General features: G+C 43.2%; 1 protein-coding gene across 5 annotated transcripts in view; it reads right to left on the bottom strand.

The window, feature by feature from the left end:
• TRIO (trio Rho guanine nucleotide exchange factor) overlaps positions 1–24980 on the bottom strand; it is a 366651-nt gene that overhangs the window by 206123 nt on the left and 135548 nt on the right. For all 5 annotated transcript variants that reach the window (XM_034959746.4, XM_034959748.1, XM_063604169.1 and 2 more), the window contains exons 3-7: positions 24167–24281; positions 17554–17746; positions 13390–13902; positions 11492–11614; positions 7358–7549 (exon numbers count right to left, since the gene is read on the bottom strand). In XM_034959746.4, coding sequence (XP_034815637.1) covers positions 7358–7549; positions 11492–11614; positions 13390–13902; positions 17554–17746; positions 24167–24281 — 1136 coding nt within the window. The remainder of the gene's footprint in view (positions 1–7357; positions 7550–11491; positions 11615–13389; positions 13903–17553; positions 17747–24166; positions 24282–24980) is intronic.

Here is a 24980-nt window from a genome sequence, read left to right as displayed (position 1 = left end):
TAACATGGTTGACTCTCCATCTCAAATGGCATCCTCAACTCACATGAGACTCCTGGACTCCAATCCCAGAGTGAGTTCCAGCAGGACTGGGGTGAGTCCGAGGAATCTGCATTTCAGATGAATGCCTCAACTGACTGCTGCCCAGGTCTGGGTGTGCCCCTAGAGCAATGCAACCCTGTTTTGGGCATTCTAGTAAATTCTCCCAGTCCACCTTTGAATCCACGTTTCTAACTGCCCTGCACTCCTAGCAAGGGAGGACAGAAAGATGACTCCTCCACGTGCCCCTTAACTAGGGCTCAACAGCAGGATGCTCCTTCTCCTTGCAGCTACACGTCAGCCTTACTCCTTTCCTTTTACATTGAGATGTAATGAAAAAGTTCCAGTATCTAAAAATCATTTATCTGAAATAAGGAAGAGCAGCCAGTCCATTCCGCTACTGTTTCAAAGGAAATTGATACCAGAATTAAAAGGAGACCAAGAAAAAGGGGCCTGAACTTCTCTGTGAATCTTAGGAAAGGCTTAAGGAGGCAGGGGCATCATTCCCATCCTTCCCAATTTGCACGGAAATGAGAAAAGCCTGAGCCATGCGAACAGCCCTGAGGCTGCCATCCCAACCCTGGCTCAATCTCCTCCACTGCCACCCTCCATCTCTAGGATCATCAACAGTCCTGCAGCAGCCATCCCAATCCTGGCTCAATCTCCTCCACTGCCACCCTCCATCTCCAGGATCATCAATTCCTGCAGCTGCCATCCCAATCCTGGTTCAATCTCCTCCACTGCCACCCTCCATCTCCACGATCATCAACAGTCCTGTGGCAGCCATCCCAATCCTGGCTCAATCTCCTCCACTGCCACCCTCCATCTCCAGGATCATCAACAGTCCTGCAGCAGCCATCCCAATCCTGGCTCAATCTCCTCCACTGCCACCCTCCATCTCCAGGATCATCAATTCCTGCAGCAGCCATCCCAATCCTGGTTCAATCTCCTCCACTGCCACCCTCCATCTCCAGGATCATCAACAGTCCTGCAGCAGCCATCCCAATCCTGGCTCAATCTCCTCCACTGCCACCCTCCATCTCCAGGATCATCAATTCCTGCGGCAGACATCCCAATCCTGGCTCAATCTCCTCCACTGCCACCCTCCATCTCCAGGATCATCAATTCCTGCAGCAGCCATCCCAGTCCCGGCTCAATCTCCTCCACTGCCACCCTCCATCTCCAGGATCATCAACAGTCCTGCGGCAGCCATCCCAATCCTGGCTCAATCTCCTCCACTGCCACCCTCCATCTCCAGGATCATCAACAGTCCTGCGGCAGCCATCCCAACCCTGGCTCAATCTCCTCCACTGACACCCTCCATCTCCAGGATCATCAACAGCTGAGAAATCACTGCCAAATTTCCTAGGGAGATCCTATCGAAATCCATCACAGTTAAGAGTGAAAGGCAAGTGCGGAAGGCCCAATTAAAAAAGCTAATTCAATTAAGCCAAACAGACATCAACACATTTCCCTCGGTTTTAACCTCTTTACTCCTGTTCCTCACACATCTTTTAACTTAGCAGGGAATGCAGAGGAAATGCATTTTGAAATGCAATACTCGACTGACCAGAAAGAAATGTGCTATAATTCCCTTAAAATATAGTAAGAACAAACTCCCAGTTTATTTTTAGGACATTAAAATAGACAAGTCACCCAAATAATAACTGTTTATGGAAATCCTTTTATTGTTGAGTGCAGAAAAATATCTATGCAGACCTTAGGGCTTGAATCCAATTCATATGGCATTAAGTGTCAACTGAGTATTTCTTGGGTGTCATGTTCTATAAATGTCAATTTGGTCAGGTCAGATGATTGTCAGTATTTTTGAGCTCTATTTCACTCTATCATCTTCCCGTATTGCATTTAATACCAATTATTAAATTATTGTGTTTTTCAAACACAAATTGATTGAGGTTAACCATCATCATTAATAAATCATCAGGTCTAAGTCAGCAATTAAGCGCTCCTGGACAATGGCCACTGCAGAACACCCAAAACCAAGAGGAGTTGCAACGTATTCTTAAGATCAAAATGCTTCTGACAGAACATGGTGGAAACACATTTCAGTTATATAATACTTCATAATGTAATGAACAGAAGCATCAGATTAACATATCACTGTATCAAAATCATTAAAGTATACTGGACTCCAATTTTTGAAGCAACAACCAATAAAGAAAAAACATTCAAGAAGTTTTACATATTCCTGTAATTAGAACTAACTTATAATTTCTTAAAGTATCCTGAGAGGGCACTGATTATACTTCTCTGAAAACATATAGCCAGGGAAGGATGGTGTGCTACATGAAAACCTTGTGGACAAAGGATTCTGCCCTTTTTCTGGGTTAATAACAGCCCATGATAGAAATAATCCTAGCCATGGTTTTACAGAGGGTTTTGCACAGCATCATTTTTCTGTTCTTTATTTCTAAGACACAACCCTAGACTCCACAGACCAAGCTCTAGGCCTGATTGTTTTCCGAAAGGCTGAACGCCCACAGGGTCTGAAACCAACAGCACCAGCACAGCAATCCCCATTCCGAGATGCATGGAACAGGGAACAGGGTGTCAACAGATACTCCACAAAGAAAAAGCATCCTGAGGTCAAGTTTGGTGTCGAAATTCAACAGGCACCTTCATAACAGAACCTCTTAGAAAAGCTTCTAATATGACAATGATATCATACGAGGGGGGACCTGGTACTTCCCTCACTCTGATACACATACACACACATATGTGCTACCATCCTGAGTAACCCAGGTTGGGACTGCAGTGCTGGGGGAACATGTCTAGCACAGAGCCTGACACTTAGGAGATGAGGACAGAAGGTGGCTACTGCAGTCTAATGAGATCAGAGCAGCTGGCTTAGTATCTGATGCTTTAAGTGCTCCCTAGATCAAAATACGTGAACACAAAGCATCCGGGGGACTGGGGGTAAAGGCAGGAGAGTGCGAGAGAATGAAATGTTGCTCTGTCAATTCAGATCAGGAGCCTGCTTCAGATCTGGGGATCCTGAAGCTGAGCAGAATGGTCGTATTAAGAAAGTGTTGCTGAATAAATGATGAAGGAAGCCTGGATCACCCAGTTTGCAAAACAGAGGCAAGCAGAGGAGGGGAGCAGTGCAGCTGGCTTAGTATCTGATGCTTTAAGTGCTCCCTAGATCAAAATACGTGAACACAAAGCATCCGGGGGACTGGGGGTAAAGGCAGGAGAGTGCGAGAGAATGAAATGTTGCTCTGTCAATTCAGATCAGGAGCCTGCTTCAGATCTGGGGATCCTGAAGCTGAGCAGAATGGTCGTATTAAGAAAGTGTTGCTGAATAAATGATGAAGGAAGCCTGGATCACCCAGTTTGCAAAACAGAGGCAAGCAGAGGAGGGGAGCAGTGATTCACATACATAGCTTTAAGAGGAGAACTTGGATAAATAATTAACAGATTGCTTTTCCTAAGCATTTACTCTACTACTCTCTGTCTGCTGGGAGGGGGGGGGGCCCTCCAATCTGGGAGCCACTCATTTCTTCTGCCTATTCTGGGCCCCACCAACCAGAGCTGGGATCCTTGAAGCTAGTGAACTGCACTCCCATCCATCTCTCACCCCCGCCACCTCTTGACGGAGCCTCAGCTGAGCACAGGCACTAAGCCGGACTTAGGAGACAAAGGGACGGAAATTTCCTAGATTTAGAACTTGCATCTATGTCATGTTTATAATAAATGTTAATTCTAAAAATACTTATGGGAAGTGAACTTTTATAAGAATATTAATGCAAGTGTGAAACAGTTTGTTATTATGTCAGGAACTGAAAGACCTAGCCATAGACCTCAGCGAAAGTTCTAGCTTGGGAAACATGGCCAAATCGCTCCCCATACAGATTATCAGGACAATAATATTACAGTCCCATCTACTCCACCGGGCTGATTTAAGGATGAAATGAGATTTCATGTTAAAGGGTTCTCTAAATATTAAAGAACTATACAAACACTGTTACTTTATTTTTGGTTATTATCAAAGTACAGAAGGCCTAAAGTCATAGATAAATTAAGGTGATCGGATGTGTGGTTCACTCTGCAGGTAAGCCTCTGCAAGCACTACCCGAGTGGATAGAAATGTGTATCTGTGCTGTCAATTACAGCAGCCACTGGCCACATGTTGCTCCCGATACAGTGAATAAGCAACTACATTTTAATTTAATTCTATTTTTTAAAATGATGTTATCATCTTGTTATTTAACTCTGAGTAGCTTCAATAGCCACACATGGTGACAGGCCATCACAATGGGCAGTGCAGCTTGAGGTCACAGTAAAAAGATATTTTAAGCTGTAGCAAAATCAAGTCACTTTGTTTTATAAAAATGTTAATTCTAATGGTATCTGCTGTGAAAGCGTCTTAATATAAAGGGTCTGTCCTGTGGATATACCACATGACCAAGACAAGCGAAGGCTGGAGCCCCTAAGCAACATCTACCAGTAACAACATTAACACTGTGGTTGTGTGTCCACATATTTGCAAACGGATACTGAGATCCCACACCTTCACTGGAGATGACACAAAACAGACTGGCTGACACATCTATGGAAGTTATAGCATCTATGAAACATCATTCTCATCTAGCTTTAACTTCAGAGTTATGTTTATAAAGCCACAGCAAATGCTAGCACACCACCACCCATGGAGAGAGAGGGCAGGGCTGGACGGTGCAGCTAAGAGCTGTAATCCTTACAGAGAAGGCGGCTGCCGTTAGTAAGCTCATTAACCATGGAGTCATATATTTGAGCCTTATGTCCCCCTAATCAGATTTAAATTCCACATGAACACTCTGGATGTGATTCAAAGAGGTGACTATGATGGAAACTTAACTTAGGATGTCCAAGCTTCTGGTCCTTTCCAGACTGAGTTTATGAAAACAGGTTGAGCATAACTAGAAGGCAAATCATTTAAAACGAGGGAACAATGTTGACCTAGTCTTGGGATTGCTCTCTTGGGAAAAGAAAACTGCTTTAGTGAGGAGCATCAGAATTTCAAGGATCTTACTTTTCTTCAGTGAGGGGGACGAGACACAACACATTTTTACTTGCAAGTAAGGACTGTCTTTCTGAAGACGTCCTAATCTCCCATCTGTGCATTTCAGTTGTCTACGTGCAGGCCTTGCTGCTTCGTTAAGGTCTGGAATACACGCTGGGCCCCTTCTTCATTAGGCTACTGTCCCTTCACTCCTATTTGGCTTCTTCTCTGGCCACCGTACATGCACTGAGACTTCAGGCGCCCTTACAGTTCATGCAGGGTCCCATGAAATTCTGTTCAATAATGTGTTCACCTAGTTTCATTTCCTTCAAATCCATAAATTACACTCATTCATTTTATCCAGATGAGAATACCCCAGGCTCTTTCAATTTTGCTGTATGTTTAAAATTTTTTATAATAAAACACTGGAAGGAAAATGCCCCATGACACCCATGTTTCTAGATTATTTTCAGAAAGGTCACAGTGGCAATTAATCTCTGGGTTTATTTACAATTCTGAATCTCATCATGTTTATGAAAGATGTTCTCTGTATGTTATGCTTCAGCCTGACATTCACCCACGCAGCTTATCCTGCTTCAAATTCATTCATATCACCTTACTGCCAAATGATCGAGTGTATTGCTACTTTGTACAACGATAAGGATCGGAGATGGCTATAGGGTCATGAAGATGGTTTTATTTACGCTGAAGCAGTTCCTGTTACTTTAAAAAGTTGTTTTTGTGTGTGGGCTTTTGTCTATCTTTTATCACAAAATTAGTCAAATGCAAAAAGTTAGAAAGTAGAAAAATCCTTAACATTGAAACTCTCAGCTTTTACATGGTGCTATGAAGGTTTGTTTCTCTTTATAAATCACTCGGCTTCCTCTCTTGCTTTATACTTTAAAGGTTTCTAGAGTTGAGATCACTGCTAATTAGTCTCTTGTGCAACATTCTGACTGCCCTGCCAAAATCCTAGGCAAGTTGGGGCCTCTATCTTCCTTTACTGACTTCTTCACTCTTCAACAGAGACTGTTTCTAGATGAAAGAGATACTATTTCCTTTTTAAGAAGCATCCGTGCAAATGCCTGAATCCAGTCTTTCCCCCAAAAATTAACCCTGAGGAAGATATACTGATACTTTTCCTTTTTAAATTAAGCAACCGTTTTCCTCTACCCCATATATGTGTCTTCCTGGTGGTTAAAAGTTCCTATGCCCTTTCTCCACATCCTGAAAAGGTACTCACTGTGCTGCTCACCTTCCGATAATAAAGTCTGAGTCATGAGCAAATCCCTTTCATTTTGCTACTTTCAGAGCGTTCGTTTAAGCAAGTTTGCTTAAATGGAGGTATGGGGAGTGTTGGGGGCATATATTACCCATTACTTCTTAAACTAGAAATTTTGACACAACACATCTGTCAACAAATGAAGCCAAAGTCAGATGCCATGTAGCTAAGTGTATAATTATGAAAGACACTGTCAACTGTGTACCCAAAAAAGCCATTTTCCTCCCTCACCCTTGCTGGCAGCACCTCCCTAAGGAGGCTAAACACCAGATCCACCCTTTCCCCCACCCCTTGCAGCAAGGCATGGATGTGCACCCCAAGACTAGCTGAGGGGAAATGTGCTGGGGGCGGGGCCTCTGGAAATAATGTTTCCCTTATAAAGTGGCAGGCAAAGACAGCTACAGCCATCCCTGCGGAGGGTGAGCACTGTGGCTGAGGAGGAGCTGGTGCGTGGAGCTGAGGTGTGCTGCCCTGACTGTGAGGGGAGGCCCAGCAAGCCTGAGGGCAGCAGACACCACCCCTCCATAGCCGTGCAGCTAGAGGTGCCTTCGCCTTAGAACTTCGCAGTTTGTGAGAAAACTAAACCCTTGACATCTGCACCACGGATGGGCGTTCCGTTCCTTGCTACCAAACCATCCCAATTGGAGTAATAAAGCACTATCAACAAGGAATAAGAGCAAAGAAGGAGCCAGGAGAGGAGGGGAAGAGAAGAGCAGCTGCCACTTCTTAGTGCTTACTGTGCCGGGCACTGTGTAGGGCACCTAGCATCACATTTACATCAACAGTCCACTCAAGCAGGTACTTTTATTTCTACTTTACAAATGAAAAAACAAAACAGAGAGGCTAAGTCACTTGCCTAAGGTTACGCAGCAAGGACTAAAAGAGCTGGAATTTAAACTCAGGGCCAAGTGACTTCAGAGCTCACATGCGGAGCTCACAGTATGTGCTACACAAGAGTGTTTGCACACACACCAACATTCATGGAGGAAGAACTATTCTGGTTACCACCTCGTGGGCTGGGGGTTCGAGGCACTGACCTTTTCGGCCTTCTGGTGGAAAATGGAGGACATGTCCAGCAAGGTGCTCCGCTCATCCAGGGCTGCCGCAAACGCCTTCCACTCCTGCTCCAGCTGACTCGCGATCTGCCTGATCTGCTGCGAGGCATAGTGGCCAGACTCCACCAGACGATTGGCCACCGACATGATGCGGTTTATATTTACATACACGTTCTGGAAAGTGGGCAGGAAAAGAGGGCTCCTTAGGGGAGAGCAAATAGGAGGCTCCCTTCTAAGAAGCCCAGATGCCACCTGCTGAAACACAGGCTTCTACCAGTGATCACCTCTCTCCCAGGAGCGTCACCGGATATATATAATATTATACATATTTGCTCTCTAGATTTCCATAAACTTGAAGTATTGGTTTCCATTTCTATTTTTAAAACTGTAAAATTACAAATCAACTAGCTGAAAGGCATAATTGTTCAGCACAAAGCAATCAAATACACAAGTGGGTGCACACACATATACTATTACTCACTTCTTGGCTTCAAATACTGAACAGGGTCCAGATGGCAAGCCTGCTGCCAGGCAGTCACAGAGAACTGAGGGACCCAGCGCTCTGGTTTTTAACCAGAACCCAGAAACCCAAAAACACGTACCTAGCAACCAAAGGCTATTTGTGTGAAAGCAAGCTCTCCTTTCTACATATGCCCAAGTCATTTTTGGGTGCCAACAGAAAATATTCTGTAAATAGATCCACCTTCTCCCAGGAATATGAATTGCAGTAAAAACACAACAACGCTATGCTCAAATTTTAAATAAAGCTTTTCTACTCTGTCAAAATTCCTATCTTCAAGTCTATCAGTTTATTGCGAAAATAGGGATTTTAAAAACCCACCCTTTTTGCAGAACAAGCTCTCATATGGAGTTTCCCTTTCCACCTCCAAAGTTCTTTAAGGCTCAGTATCGCAGGGTGTGGTGTGGTGCGGGATTCAGACCTTCAGCAAACCCGAAGTTGCTGTTGTTCATGTATTTTTTATTTTTTTCACTGTTACCACATCACTCCTTCCCATGGGTCCCCCAAAATCGTAGATGCCTCTTTGGCTCCTCTCAATGTTGTCCCAATCTGGTTTCCTGATCTGTCCAAACTTCCCTACGTTTTTCCCCCTTCTCTCACTTCCCACACAACCCCTCTGAGCCAATCTCCCACTGCCTCGAACAGGGACCCCACAACAGCCTCCTTCCTGTCTCTTGCTGCCTGCAGACCACCCAAGTAAGCGGCTGAAAGAACTCACTTGTTCATTATTTCTTTGTATCTTCTTTCATTCATCCTTTCCCTCTATTTCTGACCCAAACCAGAACTTGGTGGAGTTGCCTCTGTCTGGGATTAGAGCCACAGGACTCCAGCCTCAGGGTTACATCTCCGGGCTGCATCTGAAGGCTAGCATCAGCTAACAGACATCGCATGTCTGGAGTCGCAGAAAGAGGCTGCAACAGTCAAGCCATGCTCAACATGCTCAACAGAGGTGACCTCTCTGGCTCGTGTGGCATTAACGCTCTAACTGGCATCTGGTAAATTAAAAGCAAGGCCTCCCATTCCCAAGTGCATTCTTTCTCTCTTTTCCTCCCTCCTAGTAAAGTGACAAGAAACTAGATTTGCTAATTTTGCTTTCTCTATATCCTTAAAAGAGAAAAACCAGTCCGACAGGTCTGTTAGGAAAAGCACAAGATGCACTCTGTCAGGATCTGGAGAAGAGATGTCTCTTTGGATGGCTCTATTGTGACAACCACTGACCATACCTACCCATTCCTAGATTGTAACAGCTTCCTGTATCACTTTTATATAAAAACAGACTTTACTAGTCTATGTATGATGCTTTTTCCATCTCTCCATCACTTCTAGCACACATAAACGAGTACGGTGGCATACAGCCTAAATCTACAGCCTGGACATCAATATGGTAATGTGCAATTCCCTAAATTAAAAGTACCTACACCTACAGGCTTATCATCATAGTTTTTATAAATATCTGTTATAGTAGAACATGCATAATTGTTGGTATCCCTTAATATGCTTTCTTTAAAAGCTGTTAACTTGGCATATTGGTATTTAGTATCCTTATTTTGTCAGAAATTGTTCAAAACACTATAGCGAGCAGAAGGGGCTGAAGGTTAAATACCCTTGCCCTGCATTATTAAATGCCACAGATACTAGGGATTCGTGGAGGTATTCAACATAAGGAGCAGGCTTGGTCCAGAAAGCTCCCCAGCAGGCATCACCTTCATGGCATCGAGCTACCTGCATGCGTTGTATTACAAGTTTAACTTAGAAAAGTAACAGAAGTATATTGTAGAAAATTAGAAAATATATTCGACCCCCCCCCCCCAAAAAAAAATAGCTGTAACTCATACTTTTAAGTTTCTTACCTGCTTTAACTGCATCTTTAATTATATTGATAACATCACTGGTAAGAATTAACATTTATACAGTACTTACTACATGTCAAGCAGTATGGTTTGCATTTTACATATACATGTAATACCATGGAAGGCAGGTATTAACCCCAGTTTACAGATTAGGAAACTGACGCTCGAAGAAGTTAAACAGCCTTCCCAAGGTCGCATGGCAAATAAGAAAGTCAGAATTAAAAGCTTCTACGTCCACAACCCATTTTCCTGTCTTCTACACTATGGTTCCTATTCCCTTGAGTCCTAAATCTGCCACTAATAATGCTGAAGAAAGGGGGAAGAGAGAATATATTTTTCTGTTCATTTCTAGCACATATTTTAGTATTTCTAGTTTTTAAAGTATGTGGCATAGCAGACTGGTCTCTTGCCAAAAGTTTCAGAAAATTCTAAAAAAACTGACAGTAATTTCTTACAAACAAATTTTTATCTATGCCCAGGTTTGACGATTCGAACCAGAAATTCTCTTACTTTAAATTCTAGAACAGATGTAAAACTTTGATGGCATTTATTACTAAAAATTATATTGCAAAATCTTATCTTTGAAACTACCTAAATTGTAGCACCTAGTTGACTGTATTTTAATTAAATGGCATCTTTCTGAATTAACTTAAACAAAAACCCTGTCTTCATATTGCTTTATTTGTATTTTTCTTTTTGAGACAAGGTCTTGCTCTGTCACCCAAGCTGGAATGCAGTGGCGTGATCATAACTCACTGTTGCCTGCAACTCCTGGGCTCAAGCAATCCTCCAGCCTCAGCCTCCCAAATAGCTGGGACTACAGGTGTGCACCACCACACTTGGCTAATTTTTTAATTATTTTTTTTTTTTAGAGATGGGCTCTTGCTGTGTTGCCCAGGCTGGTTCATATTGCTTTAATGCTCTGCAACAAACGTTACAAGGTTTAAGAGTGGACAATCCTCACAAGGCTGGCTTAAAGTCCAAACCAAAACTCCTTGTCCCTGAAGAGGAAATTTCTAGAAGCTTCACAGAGTACAGAGGCAAGCAAATGTCCTATAGAACGTACAGTTTTAGTAACATTAACTATAAAACTGTAACAGAAGTGCTACTCAAAATTCAGTGTTTTGGTTTGGTTTTGGTTTCTGTGATGTAGTCCTACAGTCACCCCCTATCTGGCCTCTAAGATCCTGACAGTCACGACAGCCAAGGGTAGCAGACGCAACAACCTTAAAGAGGGCCAGGGGATCCCAGGCAAGGCTGAGGGCCAGATCCCAGTCCTCCAGCTCAGCTCGGAAGGAAATCTCATGCCTCAGGAGAACTAGCGAGTGCCCTGAGGTCAGCAGCAGGCTTGCTCCTTTCGCTGTCATGAACAGCAGCCAGCAAACTGACAGCGCTCCGTCTGGGGGACTCACTGTGCCTCCCAGCAGCTTTGCTGGGGCCCCCGTGGGCTCCTATGAAGTGCAGCACAGGAACCAGCATCCCAAGTGTCTGTGCTGAACTAGCCAAGTCATTGGTTCAAGTTTCACTGGTTCGTCTGTTTGCTTGTTTTCATTTTTGTTTAAAACTTAAAATATGGGATACTGAGACAATGGAACCCTAGGGAACACCCTCCATGTGAAGGTCAGCTGCTACAATCAACAGCCACTCCGAAGGCCCCTTGAAAGCCCCAGCACACAATTTGCCAAATGCCTCCCATTTGCTAAAACACTGTCACATGCCAGCGTCCAGCTGTTCCGAGTGTCTTACCATACAGTTCATGGCAAAGTGATTGTGCTGCGTCTGAAGCTCCATGGCATGAGGGTGGCTGGTCCCAATCTCCGTGTAGCTGTTTAGAAACAGGCCTTTGTTGTGTGTGATCCAGTCAAACATCTACCGGAAGGAAAAAGACAACCCGCAATCACTCCAGAAAGAGAAATTACTGACACAGGCCCACAGATGGGGCAGTACCAAGAAAGGGCAACTTCCTTCCTTGGACAACTTCAAGCGCTGTCTGATTCTCTCAGAAGAGTCTTTACTTCGAAGAACAAGTCAGCAGTTCTGAACTTGCAGGACCTACCAGAAAATCTTATCTGATGTGTTCCTCTTACAGAGAAGGAATTAAGAAGCAGATAAGTAAAGAGAGTTACTCTAATCCCCCAGGCTGATTAAAAACTCTGATCCTCTGACTCTCAGCCCAGTCTCCCTGCCACGCTGAACTACTTAATTTGCCACAGTGAGCTTCAATTAAAGACCCGTTAGGGTGAAATTAGGAACTTATGGGTCTCTGGATGGGTTCTGCTGTGCCCACAGGTTACTGACAGAAATATCAATGACTAAAAGATTCCACTGTTTGATCAAGAAGTACATAGACACCTGTGCAGATTGCAAAAACATAAAATTTACTATAAAAAAGGTGGGAAAAACTAACTATGACATCTCCCTTAAGGTTCAATATAGATGTTACTTGGACAAGGATGTCAATTAAGACATTTGCAATGAAAACATTTAAGAAAATATAGATGACTATCATCAATTAGCATTGCTACCATGACTTGAACCAGAATCCCAGTGACAGTAACCTGGTCTTCCAGTAATTGAAAAGAAGGTATTCCAGTCTCTTAGACAAGGTGCTACTTAAAACAAAAGAACACTGACAGATACGTTAAAAGCTTTAGTAATAAAAACACTGGATTATCACCTTTTGAAAAGTCCTTTTACATCCAAGAATTCTAATGTGGCTTTTTACTTTACAAAATATTCTCCTGTCCATGTAATATAAAATTCAATGAGCTCAAATAAAACTCAATGATTAATTCACCCATGTTCATGGCTTGCAACACATACCTATGGGTAAGTGCCCAGTTTCCACATTGCTAAGATTCAATTAGCCAGTAATTGATAAGGATTCACTTTGACCAGTTGGTCTGCCTGGTGCATAAGAATAAAACATGAGACTAGAGGTGATTACCGACTATATTACCCAGAAACTGTTACTTTTAACACATTACTCATCTTGATTTTAAAAAACATACTCAATAGATTGGAATGGTGTTTTGTCAATAACATAACCCTGTGAAATTTTCACTTTTTTTTTTTTTTTTTTTTAAGACGGAGTCTCACTCTGTCGCCCAGGCTGAAATGCAATGGCACGATCTTGGCTCACTGCAACCTCTGCCTCATGGGTTCAAGCGATTCTCCTGCCTCAGCCTCCTAAGTAGCTGGGATTACAGGCGCGTGCCACCACACCCGGCTAATTTTCGTATTTTTATTAGAGACGGGGTTTCACTATGTTGGCCAGACTGGTCTCAATCTCCTGACCTCAGGTGATCAGCCCACCTCGGCCTCCCAAAGGGCTGGGATTACAGGCGTGAGCACGGCCGAAATGTTCACTCTTTTAAGTGAAAATATCATTCCTATCTTACAGGCATCCTAGACCAAAGAATAAGTAATTTGAACTCAAAATTTCTAAAACAGCACTGTATTGCACAACGAGTAAAACCGGAAAACAGATTTCAGTGCCATTTCTGAAATGACTCTCGCTGGTTTAGAGCACACACGGTGAGTATAGGCTTACCATTCTCCACCTTTTCTCTTTCCTTCCACCCGAACCCACCAGCGCTGGCTTCCCCCATGTCCACTGAGGCATTAGCCTCCCCCGTCTTTACCTTCTCAGCATCCTGTTCAAACAGCCTCAGCTGGAAGCACTGGTCCAGCTTCAGCTTCCTCACATGCCACATCTGGTGCAGATGCTGCCGTGTCGAGTGCAGCCGGTCCAGCATGGTGGACACCTTGGGCAAGAGGTTCTGCAGGTCCGCATTGCCTGAGCCTGAGTTCTTTTTGGGAAAGCTTTCACTGCTCTGTATCCTCTGAAGCAGCTTCTGTCCCTCCAAATCGAGGTCCTCGATGGGGGCCTTAATCACCTTCTTCTTCAGCTGAGAATGTTCCTCGATCATATTCCGAGCCCCCTCTAAATCCTGAGGCAGCTCCTTCTTAGCTAGGATGTCCTGAAGTTCCTCCAGCCGAGACAGCATGTGGGTGGCATTGCTAATGTAGTCTTCAAAAGCAACTCTGATTTCAATCCATTCTTCGTGGTTGTATTCCAGGCAGCCATCAAACTCAGGAGTTAGCTGAGAAGGATCAACTACTTTGGTAAGGCCTTCTAAAGAGACCATATTTGTCTTAAGGGAAAAAAAATCACGTATAAGAAGATGAACCAATTTTATATAGTTTTAACATAATGCAATTTGCAATGCTCAGTCACAGGTTTTCAAAGTTAAAGTAATCTATTTATAGAAAACATAACATACCTGGTTCTGGCCCCATAAAAATAAATGTAGATGAAAGAAGCATTATCAGTACAATGAAAGACAAATCCATTATAGCAACACATATATGTCAGCTGGAATACCTAAAATTGTAGAATCGTGTATTTCATGAGAGCTAAAGAAATGAGATTTCTTTCCAAGAAGATGGAGATTAACCCACTATAACAGACACATTAAACTAGGAAACAGGTTAAATTGCAAGTTCAGAGCAAACAATTCAGAAATTTCACTTACATCAATGCATTCTTCTCCCCATTCTTTTTCATCCATGCCAGAAACTCTGTGGAGGTTTTCTACTACTTGCTATTACACAAACGTCTTGCTCAAGGGCATCAAAACCCTTTTAAGTGTAACATCACTCTAAATTCAATTACGTGTGGGCTGCCTATTAAACGATGAATGCTGCTCCAACCAGACCACCCTATCATTCATCTTGCCTAAGCCTAACCCCACTGCCCATCAAATAACAGATGATGGGATATGAATGAATTTATAAAAATTTAGAAAATATTCAAGAGTTGGCAAGAAAGCTGGCAGAGGCTCATTTGACAGAGCTAAGGACAGAGGCAATGTTTTATTCATTGCAATAATCTGCTGTGATTCTGAACAGTCCTAGAGTTGTATATAATCTGTACTACATTGCAATTTAACAGTGACAAAGTTTTAGTCAATTACAGTCTAAGCAAGAAATCTTTATATTTATTTATTATTTTTTTTTTTTTGAGATGGAGTCTTGCTCTGTCACCCAGGCTGGAGTGCAGTGGCGCAGTCTCAGCTCACTGCAACCTCTGCCTCCCAGGTTCAAGTGATCTCCTGCCTCAGCCTCCCGAGTAGCTGGGACTACAGGTGCCCACCACCACGCCAGGCTAATTCTTTTGTATTTTTAGTAGAGACGGGGTTTCACCATGTTGGTCACGCTGGTTTCAAATTCCTGATCTCAAATGATCCACCCACTTCAGCCTCCCAAAGTGCTGGGATTACAGGCATGAGACATCGCACACGACCTTTTTTTTAAAAAAGGAAAAAAAGGGTCATGCTCTGTCTTCCAGACTGGAGTGTGGCGATGATTACATGCTGTAAGCTTAAATTCCTGGGCTCAAGCCATCCTCCCATCTTAAGCCTCTTGAGTAGCTGGAATTACACGTGTGCCACCACACCTGGTGATTTTTTTTTTTTTTTTTTTTGAGACAGGGTTTTGCTCTTGTTGCCCATGCTGCAGTGCAGTGGTGCAACCTCAGCTCACTGCAACCTACACCTTCCGATTTCAAGTGATTCTCCTGCCTCAGCCTCCCGAGTAGCTGGGATTACAGGTGACTTACACCACGCTCAGCTAATTTTTGTATTTTTAGTAGAGATGGAGTTTCACCATGTTGGCCAGGTTGTCTCGAACTCCTGACCTTGTGATCCGCCCGCCTCGGCCTTCCAAAGTGCTGGGATTACAGGCATGAGCCACCGCGCCCGGCCACACCTGGCTAATTTTTAAAACAAAATATAGAGACAGGCTCTTGCTAAGTTTCTCAGGCTGGGCTCGAACTCCCAGCCTCAAGCAGTCCTCCTCCCTTAGAATCTCAAAGTGCTGGGATCACAGGCATGAGCCACTGTGCCTGGCCTCGGCAAGAAATCTTAACCTCACCTTATCATGATGTGAAGCAGATTAATATTAATATGCCTCAAGGAAAACATGGAGGGGGATGATTAAATGCAAAGACAAAGGTGAAGGAGAAAGAGTTGTGACCTAGAACCAAAAGAGAAAACAAGAAGGGCTGGTCCGGCGTGCTGGTTGGCAAAAGAAACAGCAGAAGGCAGCAGAGGTAGAAAGAGGGATGACTCCTGATCCAGCACTTATGCCTACAATCCTACCATAGGCCCATTCTTCTCTCGTTTGCTGGACTTTTTTTTTTTGAGGCGGAATCTCGCTCTGTTGCCCAGGCTGGAGTGCAGCGGCACAATCTCAGCTCACTGCAAGCTCTGCCTCCCAGGTTCACGCCATTCTCCTGCCTCAGCCTCCCAAGTAGCTGGGACTACAGGTGCCTGCCACCACGCCCGGCTAATTTTTTGTATTTTAGTAGAGATGGGGTTTCACCATGTTAGCCAGGATGGTCTCAATCTCCTGACCTCGTGGTCCGCCCGCCTCGGCCTCCCAAAGTGCTAGGATTACAGGCGTGAGCCACCAAGCCCGGCCCTGCTGGACTTTTAATAATCTCCACAGAGGCAATCACTGGGGGAGAGAGAGAGGCTGGTAACAATGTAACAAGTTCCATAGAAAAACTGGTGCCTTTAAGAGCCCTGAGGGAGAGATCAAAACTGGACTGGAAAAACCTGTATGAATTGTATTGCCAGACCATTATTTTTACTTAAAACACTTATAATTAAATACAATGCACTTTCAATTCTGCATCAAGAAAATAATTAACACCCAATAAACTGTCCTCCAAAATTACTTCCTATTCTCTATGAAGATAAAGGCTTACTGGGTTCATCTTTCTGATGGAGTGTAGTAAACCTGAGTAGTTTCAAATTTAAAACTAAGTTCATATTTTGGATAGAAAAATGAGTACTATGGAAAGAATTTAAAAATCCAAGTAATACACCTGTGCAAACACTTTGAAAAGTATAGCATTATAACCTGAAGATTAAGGATTAACACTGTCTGATGTTTAATATTATTGCTGTTTACCTTAAAATACATGAATACATCCACTGAAACCTAATGTTTGAGCAGATTTGCCAGAGGAAGCAATCTATTCAACCAAAAAGTATTTCTTATTAGAAAATATTAAAATCTTATTCCAAATGGAGCAAGAATCAAGTTTCATGCTGGCAGGAAGACTTTCCTCCCATAATCATCTCATTAAACTAACTGCACCGAAGGCCTTGTCAGAACCTTGGTAGCTTAAGGAGAGGAGGTTACAGTGGGAAGCAAAATAAGTAGTGGGCTGAGGGTTTTGTCTTGTTTTTACCACTGAAAGACGGCAATCTTCCATGCCTAACTGAATTCAGGACTCTGCACAGTTTTTAACACACTATCTCCATTTTCAGAAATCAGAGGCCTAATACATGCATTCTCTCCATTATCCATGACAGGATGAAACTTAGGGACTCTGAAGTTGGGCATTTCTCCCTAACATTCCCTCATCTCCAGGGCTGAGGCAAGGAGAATGAATCTGTAACCGTGCAAAGCCACAGTGCTGCCTGGTAAAGCTGTTTGTCAAGTGAAATATAAGGCAGCCAGCAAGCTTCTCTGCCAAGGCCTCACAACTCAACAGCCCATCACCCAACCCAAGGGAACTGAAACCTAAGCCCATGTGGGTAAAACAATCCACTCGGATGATGAACGCAGCTCTGTTGTTTCATGCAATAACTAATTTTACGTATCACATGTTCGTAAGATATGCAGCTCCTGTTTAATATGTGGTTTAAAAAAAAAATCTCTCATTAGCCTCAATAGCTTTTAGTAAACCACACCAACTTGTTTAGTGGGTCTAGCCACACAGGGGAAGTTACCTCAAATTCAAATTTAGAACTGCCAAAATTAGTCCTCTGTTTCTGCCAGAAGTTGTCTGGCTTGATGATCAGGGCCACATGGATGCAGCAGGGGAAGGACTCCTGCAGGATCTTCAGCAGGGGCTTGATGGAGTCCCACTTGGACCCACGCATGTCCACGATCACCGTGAAGCCACGCTTGCAGACCTCCTCGCTGCAGAGAAAGAAAACATGGCTGAAGACGGGTTACATCTCTTGCCACTCTGTCTGGTCAGAGTCCCACTGGGTGCCACAGACCCAGCTTCCCTCCCCTGCTGGACACGTGCGGAGGCAGGGGAAGGAGCACACTGTGCTCAGCTCCTTCTCGTCCCTCCCTTGTACCATAAAGGAAGAGACCCAGGCTATACACGCTTCATGTTCAACCTGCAAAACCTGTTAAGATTTCAATTTTGTATTAATGGTTTTGCATCCCGTCTTCTTTTCAGGAAAACAACGGTCACCATGCCCATTTCTCCTGACTTTGGTGCATTAACTGATTACATGAACTCCTCCAGTCACTCCTGCGAGCAAAGGTCTCCAGGGAGCATCGGGTGAGTACAAAACCCTGACAGCCTGCAAAACCCAGACTGGGGACAGTCTGAGACCTGTGGACGGCAGTTACCCCAGGACTCCCAGCACCCCAGGTGCTGAAAATGACCCCCCACTAGCATGGCTGGCAATGATGAGAACTTTCTTATGTTCCATTTTATTCCCTTTACCCTATCCCTGGCCCTGAAGCTATCTCAGTGGTTTTCCATACCATCCACCCGTCCCTGGGAGTTCTTGGCACCCTTCTGGCAGGCTCTGTGGTTTTAATCTAGTTCCACAACTGTACTAAGCCTTTATGTGGTAGCAACGCTGGCTTAACACTGCTGGCCTCTGACACACGTCAAGGCAGTGCTGGGAGTCACTATGTTCTTCCTCTCCACATTATTGCACTTAAAAAAAAAAAGTGCCAGCTTCTAATTGTATTAAATCTCAACCACTGACTACATGGGAAACACATACAATGCAAATCTGCAATAAAGAATGAGCAACAAGAGTTAAGGTGTCCTTAAACACAGGTTAAAAAAATACTTAGTCGCACTTGGTTACAACTTCAGTGATAGAAGCTTCCGAATGGCCCTACAGTAAGGAACAACTGCAACCCTCACTGTTACACAGGGGTCTCTGACAGTCTATGCAGGCTGCTGATGCCTGCACCAGACAGTAACCAGGTAACGACTGCCTACAAGGTCTTTTTTGGAAATATACCTAGGACCTTATGGTACTCAATACGCATATGTGGTTTTCCCCAAACATAAATGTACCTTAGGGTAGAAAAGACATTTGACATTTTTCTGCTTTGGATAATTACCCCCCCCCCCCCAAAAAAACTAGTCTAAATTAAAAACCTGGAAAACTAATTGCTATCATTAAGTAATGCAAATAAAATTAATTCAAAATTAAAACCAATTTCATGCTCTTACATAGGCTCACTCCCCTAACCCTGCCCTCCTTCCCCCTCCCAACTAACTCACACTCACACACCCCATTCCCTTCTATATCTTGATTCAGACTATCAGACTAACTAGCTTTCCACGTTTTACAAATGCAAAGTACATATGACATCTACATCAGTAAGAGGGTGTATCACATCAACACCCCAAAAAAATGCCTGTATGGTTACAGCCCAGCAGTAGGACCCAATCAGAAGGCGGCTCACAGTCAGAGGAGCACAGTGTCTAAAGCCAGGAGGAGAAAACAGATCCAGCAGCCTAGTTTATCACCCAAATGCTGAAAACTGATTAGGAACGATGTGATGAACTTCTAATAACTATCTCATAGGGATGTAAATTGAAATGATTTCAAATACTCCTCATGCCATCACTTTTCCTCCACATCCCAATTAGGTCGTGGGTTACAATCCGGGTAACATCACGGGCAGAAACATCACCTGTTTTCTGACCTCCTTCATGAAACCTAGAGGCAAATGGGACTCCCAGAAACATCTCCTAAAGTCTCCTGTCATGGAAATTAAGCATTCTAGACTTCCTTGGGCTCTAATGGGGTTTGCAATCCCTCGAGATTCCATTCCACAGAAACTCCAGGGCCCTGGAGGCACTGGGGTGAGGGCAGCCTAAGCAGGAAGAGGCAGGTGCCCGGAGGCCAAGAGCTCTGCAAAGGAAGCCTGCTGTCCAGTAAGGCATTCTACTCCAGATTCACATATTCTGCTGCCGTACACCAAAGACAGGAGATTGTAAAACGGTGGCAATATGTTTTATTTGTTTTACTAGTTGCTGTTTGGTAGACCGCACTGTAACCATCAGTCTTCACCATATCAAGATAAATTCCCTTGAAGCCTGTCTTTCTCCTAACATGGCCTTACACAGTATGCACATGAACTACAAAGCCCCTCTACTTGAAAGAAGCTTAAAAGGAATCCTGAATGACTCCAGGCTTAACAACAGGAATAAGCGGGAGAACAACAAAACCAAAAGCTACGCTGAGCTTGCACAGTTTACAGAAGGATTAACTATTCGCCTTCCTCCGTGGTCAAACTGCTCCCACCCAGCGGCTTCCTAAGTAATGAAAATGGCAAATGGACTGGGCTGGGAGTGCACAGCATTTCAATCCATCTATTTTTATCAAGTTAAAAGCCAGTCATCATTAAGACAGCAGTGACTTGTAAACATCCCCAAACCTGGGTCCTATTTATGAGCACCTAATAAACAGCTGCCTACTGGAGAAGGGCCCCCAAGCCCTTCCACCACCTAAGAGACACTGTTCTTTGGGAAATGTGACTTATTAACCAGTTATTTTAGCATTTTTACCAAAGAGCCTCATGTTTATCTGTGAGATAAAGAAAGTTTACATAAAAATAAGGTCCCCTTTCAACACAGGTCCCTAAAAAAGAGAAACTCTACTTGTTTCGTTCCTAGAGGAAGAAAGTATCTTCTTATGTGAGTATTTATGAATGAATCAATTAAAAATCTTCGTATCATTTCATTAGTGGACAACAAGGAGTAAGAGTGGTTTATCTGTTAATATTTAGCAACCAAAAATCATTCTAAAGAAGGCAGAATGTTCTAGAACATAATTAGTATTAAATACAGTTCAAGTAATAAAAGCAACAGCCACCGAGAGACATTCTAAGATTAATGTCACTGTGCAGGACTTGCAATGACAGCAGCAAGAACTGCTGCTGCTTCTTATTTCTCCTACACACGTTTAGTGGAAAGTTTCATTGCAAATGAATCTTATGAACTCACCTTGTTACTACAATTGTTTGTTTGTTTGTTTGTTTGTTTAAAAAAAAAAAGGGCAGGGAGGGGCGACCCCAGCAATAATACTCAAATCACTCACAGCTGCTCAGGTCACGTTCCTGTTGAACTGTGCCGGACCCAGACAATCTAGAAAGCATGCAGAAGAAAACAATGTGATCTGCCTCTATAAATCATGTCAAAAGGAAAGTAATTGAAGGAAAATAGAAGGGTGAATATGAAATCAGAAAATTATTGCACTATATCTCAGCAAGCTACTGCATGTCAAGCACCATGCAAGATTGCAGGAATAATCTTACTCGATACTCACAATGATCCCAAAATGTACAGGTCATTATCACATTTTCAGATCAGGAAAGCAATGAAAGTGAAGTCATGTGTCCCAGGTCACAGTCAGTCTGATTCTGAGGCCCATGTTCTCCCTTCACATATGACACCAGCCCTGTGACTGTCTAACTGAGGAATGGCCGAAGGGCTGCCTTCAAATCTGGGAAGCACGAGGAAGCACTGGACACAGCAAAAGGTCTCACAGGCCCCAAGACATACACACAAATGTACAGCTGGGTAGAAACGCCTTGTGTTCATACCACTCTACTACAACAAACCATCAGACTTACAAACTACACATAAGCAAAATCACAAGTCCAAAGAAATTCACACACCAGTAATTTGCTGATGATTTTTACAGATTGGTAAAATCTGTATCACATAATTTGTTTGGTTAAAACCAAACAGCGCTCCTGCTGCTATACACTCACTAGGGGTAGCACCTGCAGGACCCTGGGAGAGAGGGCCCAGAGAGGACTCACTTTGTGGCCACTTCTTTCAATTTGGACTACTCTGAAATCTTTCTCCATTATCACTCGGCAAATGCGTCATTTACATGTTAATCCACCTCTCTTATTTGCTCATTAATCAAGGACAAGCAAAATGGCATTTCTTGTCACTTGGGACTGCAGTTAATGCAAACGCAAACCTAGGTACTGACATGAAGAGACTGTTCAGTGGCCGGAGGGTCATCCTACACACTCAAGTATTTTTGAATGACATGATGTGATCTTTGGGATTTGTTATAAAATACACCAGGTGAATAATTAGAGAAAAACAAGATTGGCAAAATCTGATAAACGCTGAAGCTGGGTGAAGGGTATATGTGTGTTCATGATATTATTCACTCCACTTTTGTGTATTCTCACAATTTCCCACAAAAAAGAGGTTTTTTTTTTAAAGTGGGTCATCCAGATTATCCAAAATGTGCTTGAACCAATTTCTATATCAATTAAATGAATAATTTTTAATATTTACTATTAACATAGGTTTCAAGACCAAAAAGCAAGTTGTCAAAGTTACCACTATATAGTATTCAAATTCACAAGAGTGAATATCAAATTCAACTTCAGTTTTTATTAAACTATATGACAAGTATCATTTTGATTGGCAGTTATTTTTTTTTTAACCCTGCCCTTTGTATTTCTTTTTCCATCATTATCACAGACTTGGCACATAGTCAAAGCTTAGTAAGTAGTAGTTTACACTCTATTTTTATTTATAAATGATAGTGAGTATAAATAACTTCTAGACTACTTTCCAACTCTAAGATTTCAACAGGCCAGCTGCCTAAGAAATACCAGAAGAAGAAAGGGAAAACTTACTCCAGATAAGTAGGGCTCACTTAGTCACTGATGCCACACAGTGATAGTTTTCTCATAAAGGATACTCTGACAGAAAACCCAAGAACCTCCCCAGCAAGTAAAACTATCAAGACCAAAAGCTGATTGCCATCAGCCACAGCCAGCCCTGTTAGGGAGGGGCATGGCTGCCTTGTCCCGCTGGTGTCAACCTACACAGGTTGAGTGCTGTGAACCACGTGCTGTGGTAGATCTATTACCTTTACCACAACCCTTGAAACCCATTATGCTGTTACCATCTTACATCATTCTCTTGTAACATGTTCCTTAAGGTTACTATCTAGCCAGCCCATATTATGGCCGAGTTTTCTCTCACACATCCTCATTTAGTCTCTTAGGAAACACCTCCTCTCACTCTACCATGGCCGCCACTGATGCCCTTCAGTATGTGCCTTTCTAGAATAAAAGAGACATCTGAGGACTCACCCCTTCCTCATAGATAGGCACCCCTCCAACCTGCAACACACACCAAATCTCCTATTCCAGGCATGACTGTATCCTTAGATTATATCAGCATGGTATTATATTTTCCAGAATATAACTGGAACAATTAAATGGAGATATTAATTGGTGTGACCTGGCTCTGTGTCCCCACCCAAATCTCATGTTGAACTGTAATCCCCAATGTTGGAGGTAGGCCTGGTGGGTGGTAATTGGATCACAGGGCGGGGGGAGTTCTAATGGTTTAGCACCATCCCCCTAGTGCTGTCCCCTGATGGAGTTCTCAAGAGATCTGGTTGTTTAAAAGTGTGTGGCACCTGACCCCCTACCTCCACCCTCTTCCTCCTGCTCCAATCATGTGAGGATGTGCCTGCTTCCCCTTTGCCTTCTGCCATGATCGTAAGTTTCCTGAGGGCTCCCTAGCCATTAAATCAATTAAACCTCTTTTCTTTATAAATTACCCAGTCCCAAACGTTTCTTAATAGCAGTGTGAGAAAGGGAGGAAATTTCCTCCACCAGTTGTCAGCTAGATCTACAAATAAAACTCGAGTAATACATTTCCAGAGCAGAAACAGATTCTAAATTCCTCAAGTACACACACAGGCCAGCTCCTAGTAACTCACGACTCCCCACTTGCGGACTCTCCAGAAAACACAACATTGCTTGCTCTTGGTGTTCTTTGGCATCTATGCTAAAAATTCCCATTACCAATGGAGTCTCAATTTTGATAGAGATTCCCAAATCTACGCCCAATATATAGCTAATAAGGATTTTTAATGCCCCACAAACTTCGTGCTACGTATCAACAGACTATTTTTAAAGAACTAACGTTTGCCAAGTAGGCAGAAATGCATTATCAAAAGCAGCACCCAATTCTGATCACCCAGGCCTCTGTGTCACGGTATTAGAATCATCAACAATGGCTTTCTAACTCAGGCACCACATCCTGAAATCCCAGCTGAGTATCCCAGATCCACTGTCAACACACGAAGCTCTTACCTACCTTCATGTCCCTGCTCCCCAAAGGGCTTTACACTAGACAATAATGGTCACAAAATGGTAATAAGGAGAAAGATAATGACTTTCATTTTATACTACTTTGCCTGGAATGCAGGCTACGATTTAGCTGATTTCTAACGAGTATAGCGCCACATCTCTTGTAAATGTGACATCAGTGACAACCACAAGCCACACAGAACTTACCTGGGAATACAGGCTAGATAGGAAATGAGTCTCCTGAGATCCTCCTGTCGTATTCTGTCATGATTGCTGCGGGCCGGAAACGTTAAAATGGGACCTCCACGTTTATCTCTACCACCTAAAAAACAAACATTAGGAATACACTTAGACACAAGATAAGACAGAAATCCTATGTTATCATCCATTCACTCTGTCAAAATTATTCCTAAAGCAACTACACAAATTTGCACAGGGCAGAAGTCCTTGTTTCACCTGAGGCACAGTGAGGACATGTCATCCCTTCAGGGGATCTGGGAGAAAATGTCTGAGCTCTGCAGGCCACATGGAAGGTACTACATATGGCCTTGTCTTTTTCTTCCAATGTTTTGGGGAAAACTCCTTTCTTCAGTTTTTATGTTTTGGGCAGAAAAAAAAGTTGTCACGTCCATGTGTTTCACTCACCTCAGACAACCACCTCCCTCACAGCTGCCCTCTATGCCAGTCTCCCCCACATTTTTCCCCATTGCCCTGCATTCAAAGTTCTTTCTTTCCTATCAAGAAGATGTGTCTAAGTCTTGAAAGGAAAGCGAAAGGAACATTCTCCAAGCTATGCTGATGACTTTATAATCTGCGACGGACGGCACCTGACCCTCACTGGTCCAGCTTTGCCAGTCTCTCACACAGAACCACACACATGCATGTGAGAGAACCACATGAGAATTTTAAAGCTAATTAGCTTAAGGATTTTAGAAAAATTCTATCACACACTAAGAGTACAAATCTCAGAGTATGTGACTTTGACAGACAGGCAGGCAGAACGATTTCTTGTTAACATATA

The sequence above is a fragment of the Pan paniscus genome, chromosome 4 (assembly GCF_029289425.2).
Source record: "Pan paniscus chromosome 4, NHGRI_mPanPan1-v2.0_pri, whole genome shotgun sequence".
NCBI classification, from domain to species: Eukaryota; Metazoa; Chordata; class Mammalia; order Primates; family Hominidae; genus Pan; species Pan paniscus.
The sequence above is the reverse complement of the archived record's forward strand: the minus strand, read 5'-3'. Positions and strand labels throughout refer to the sequence as shown.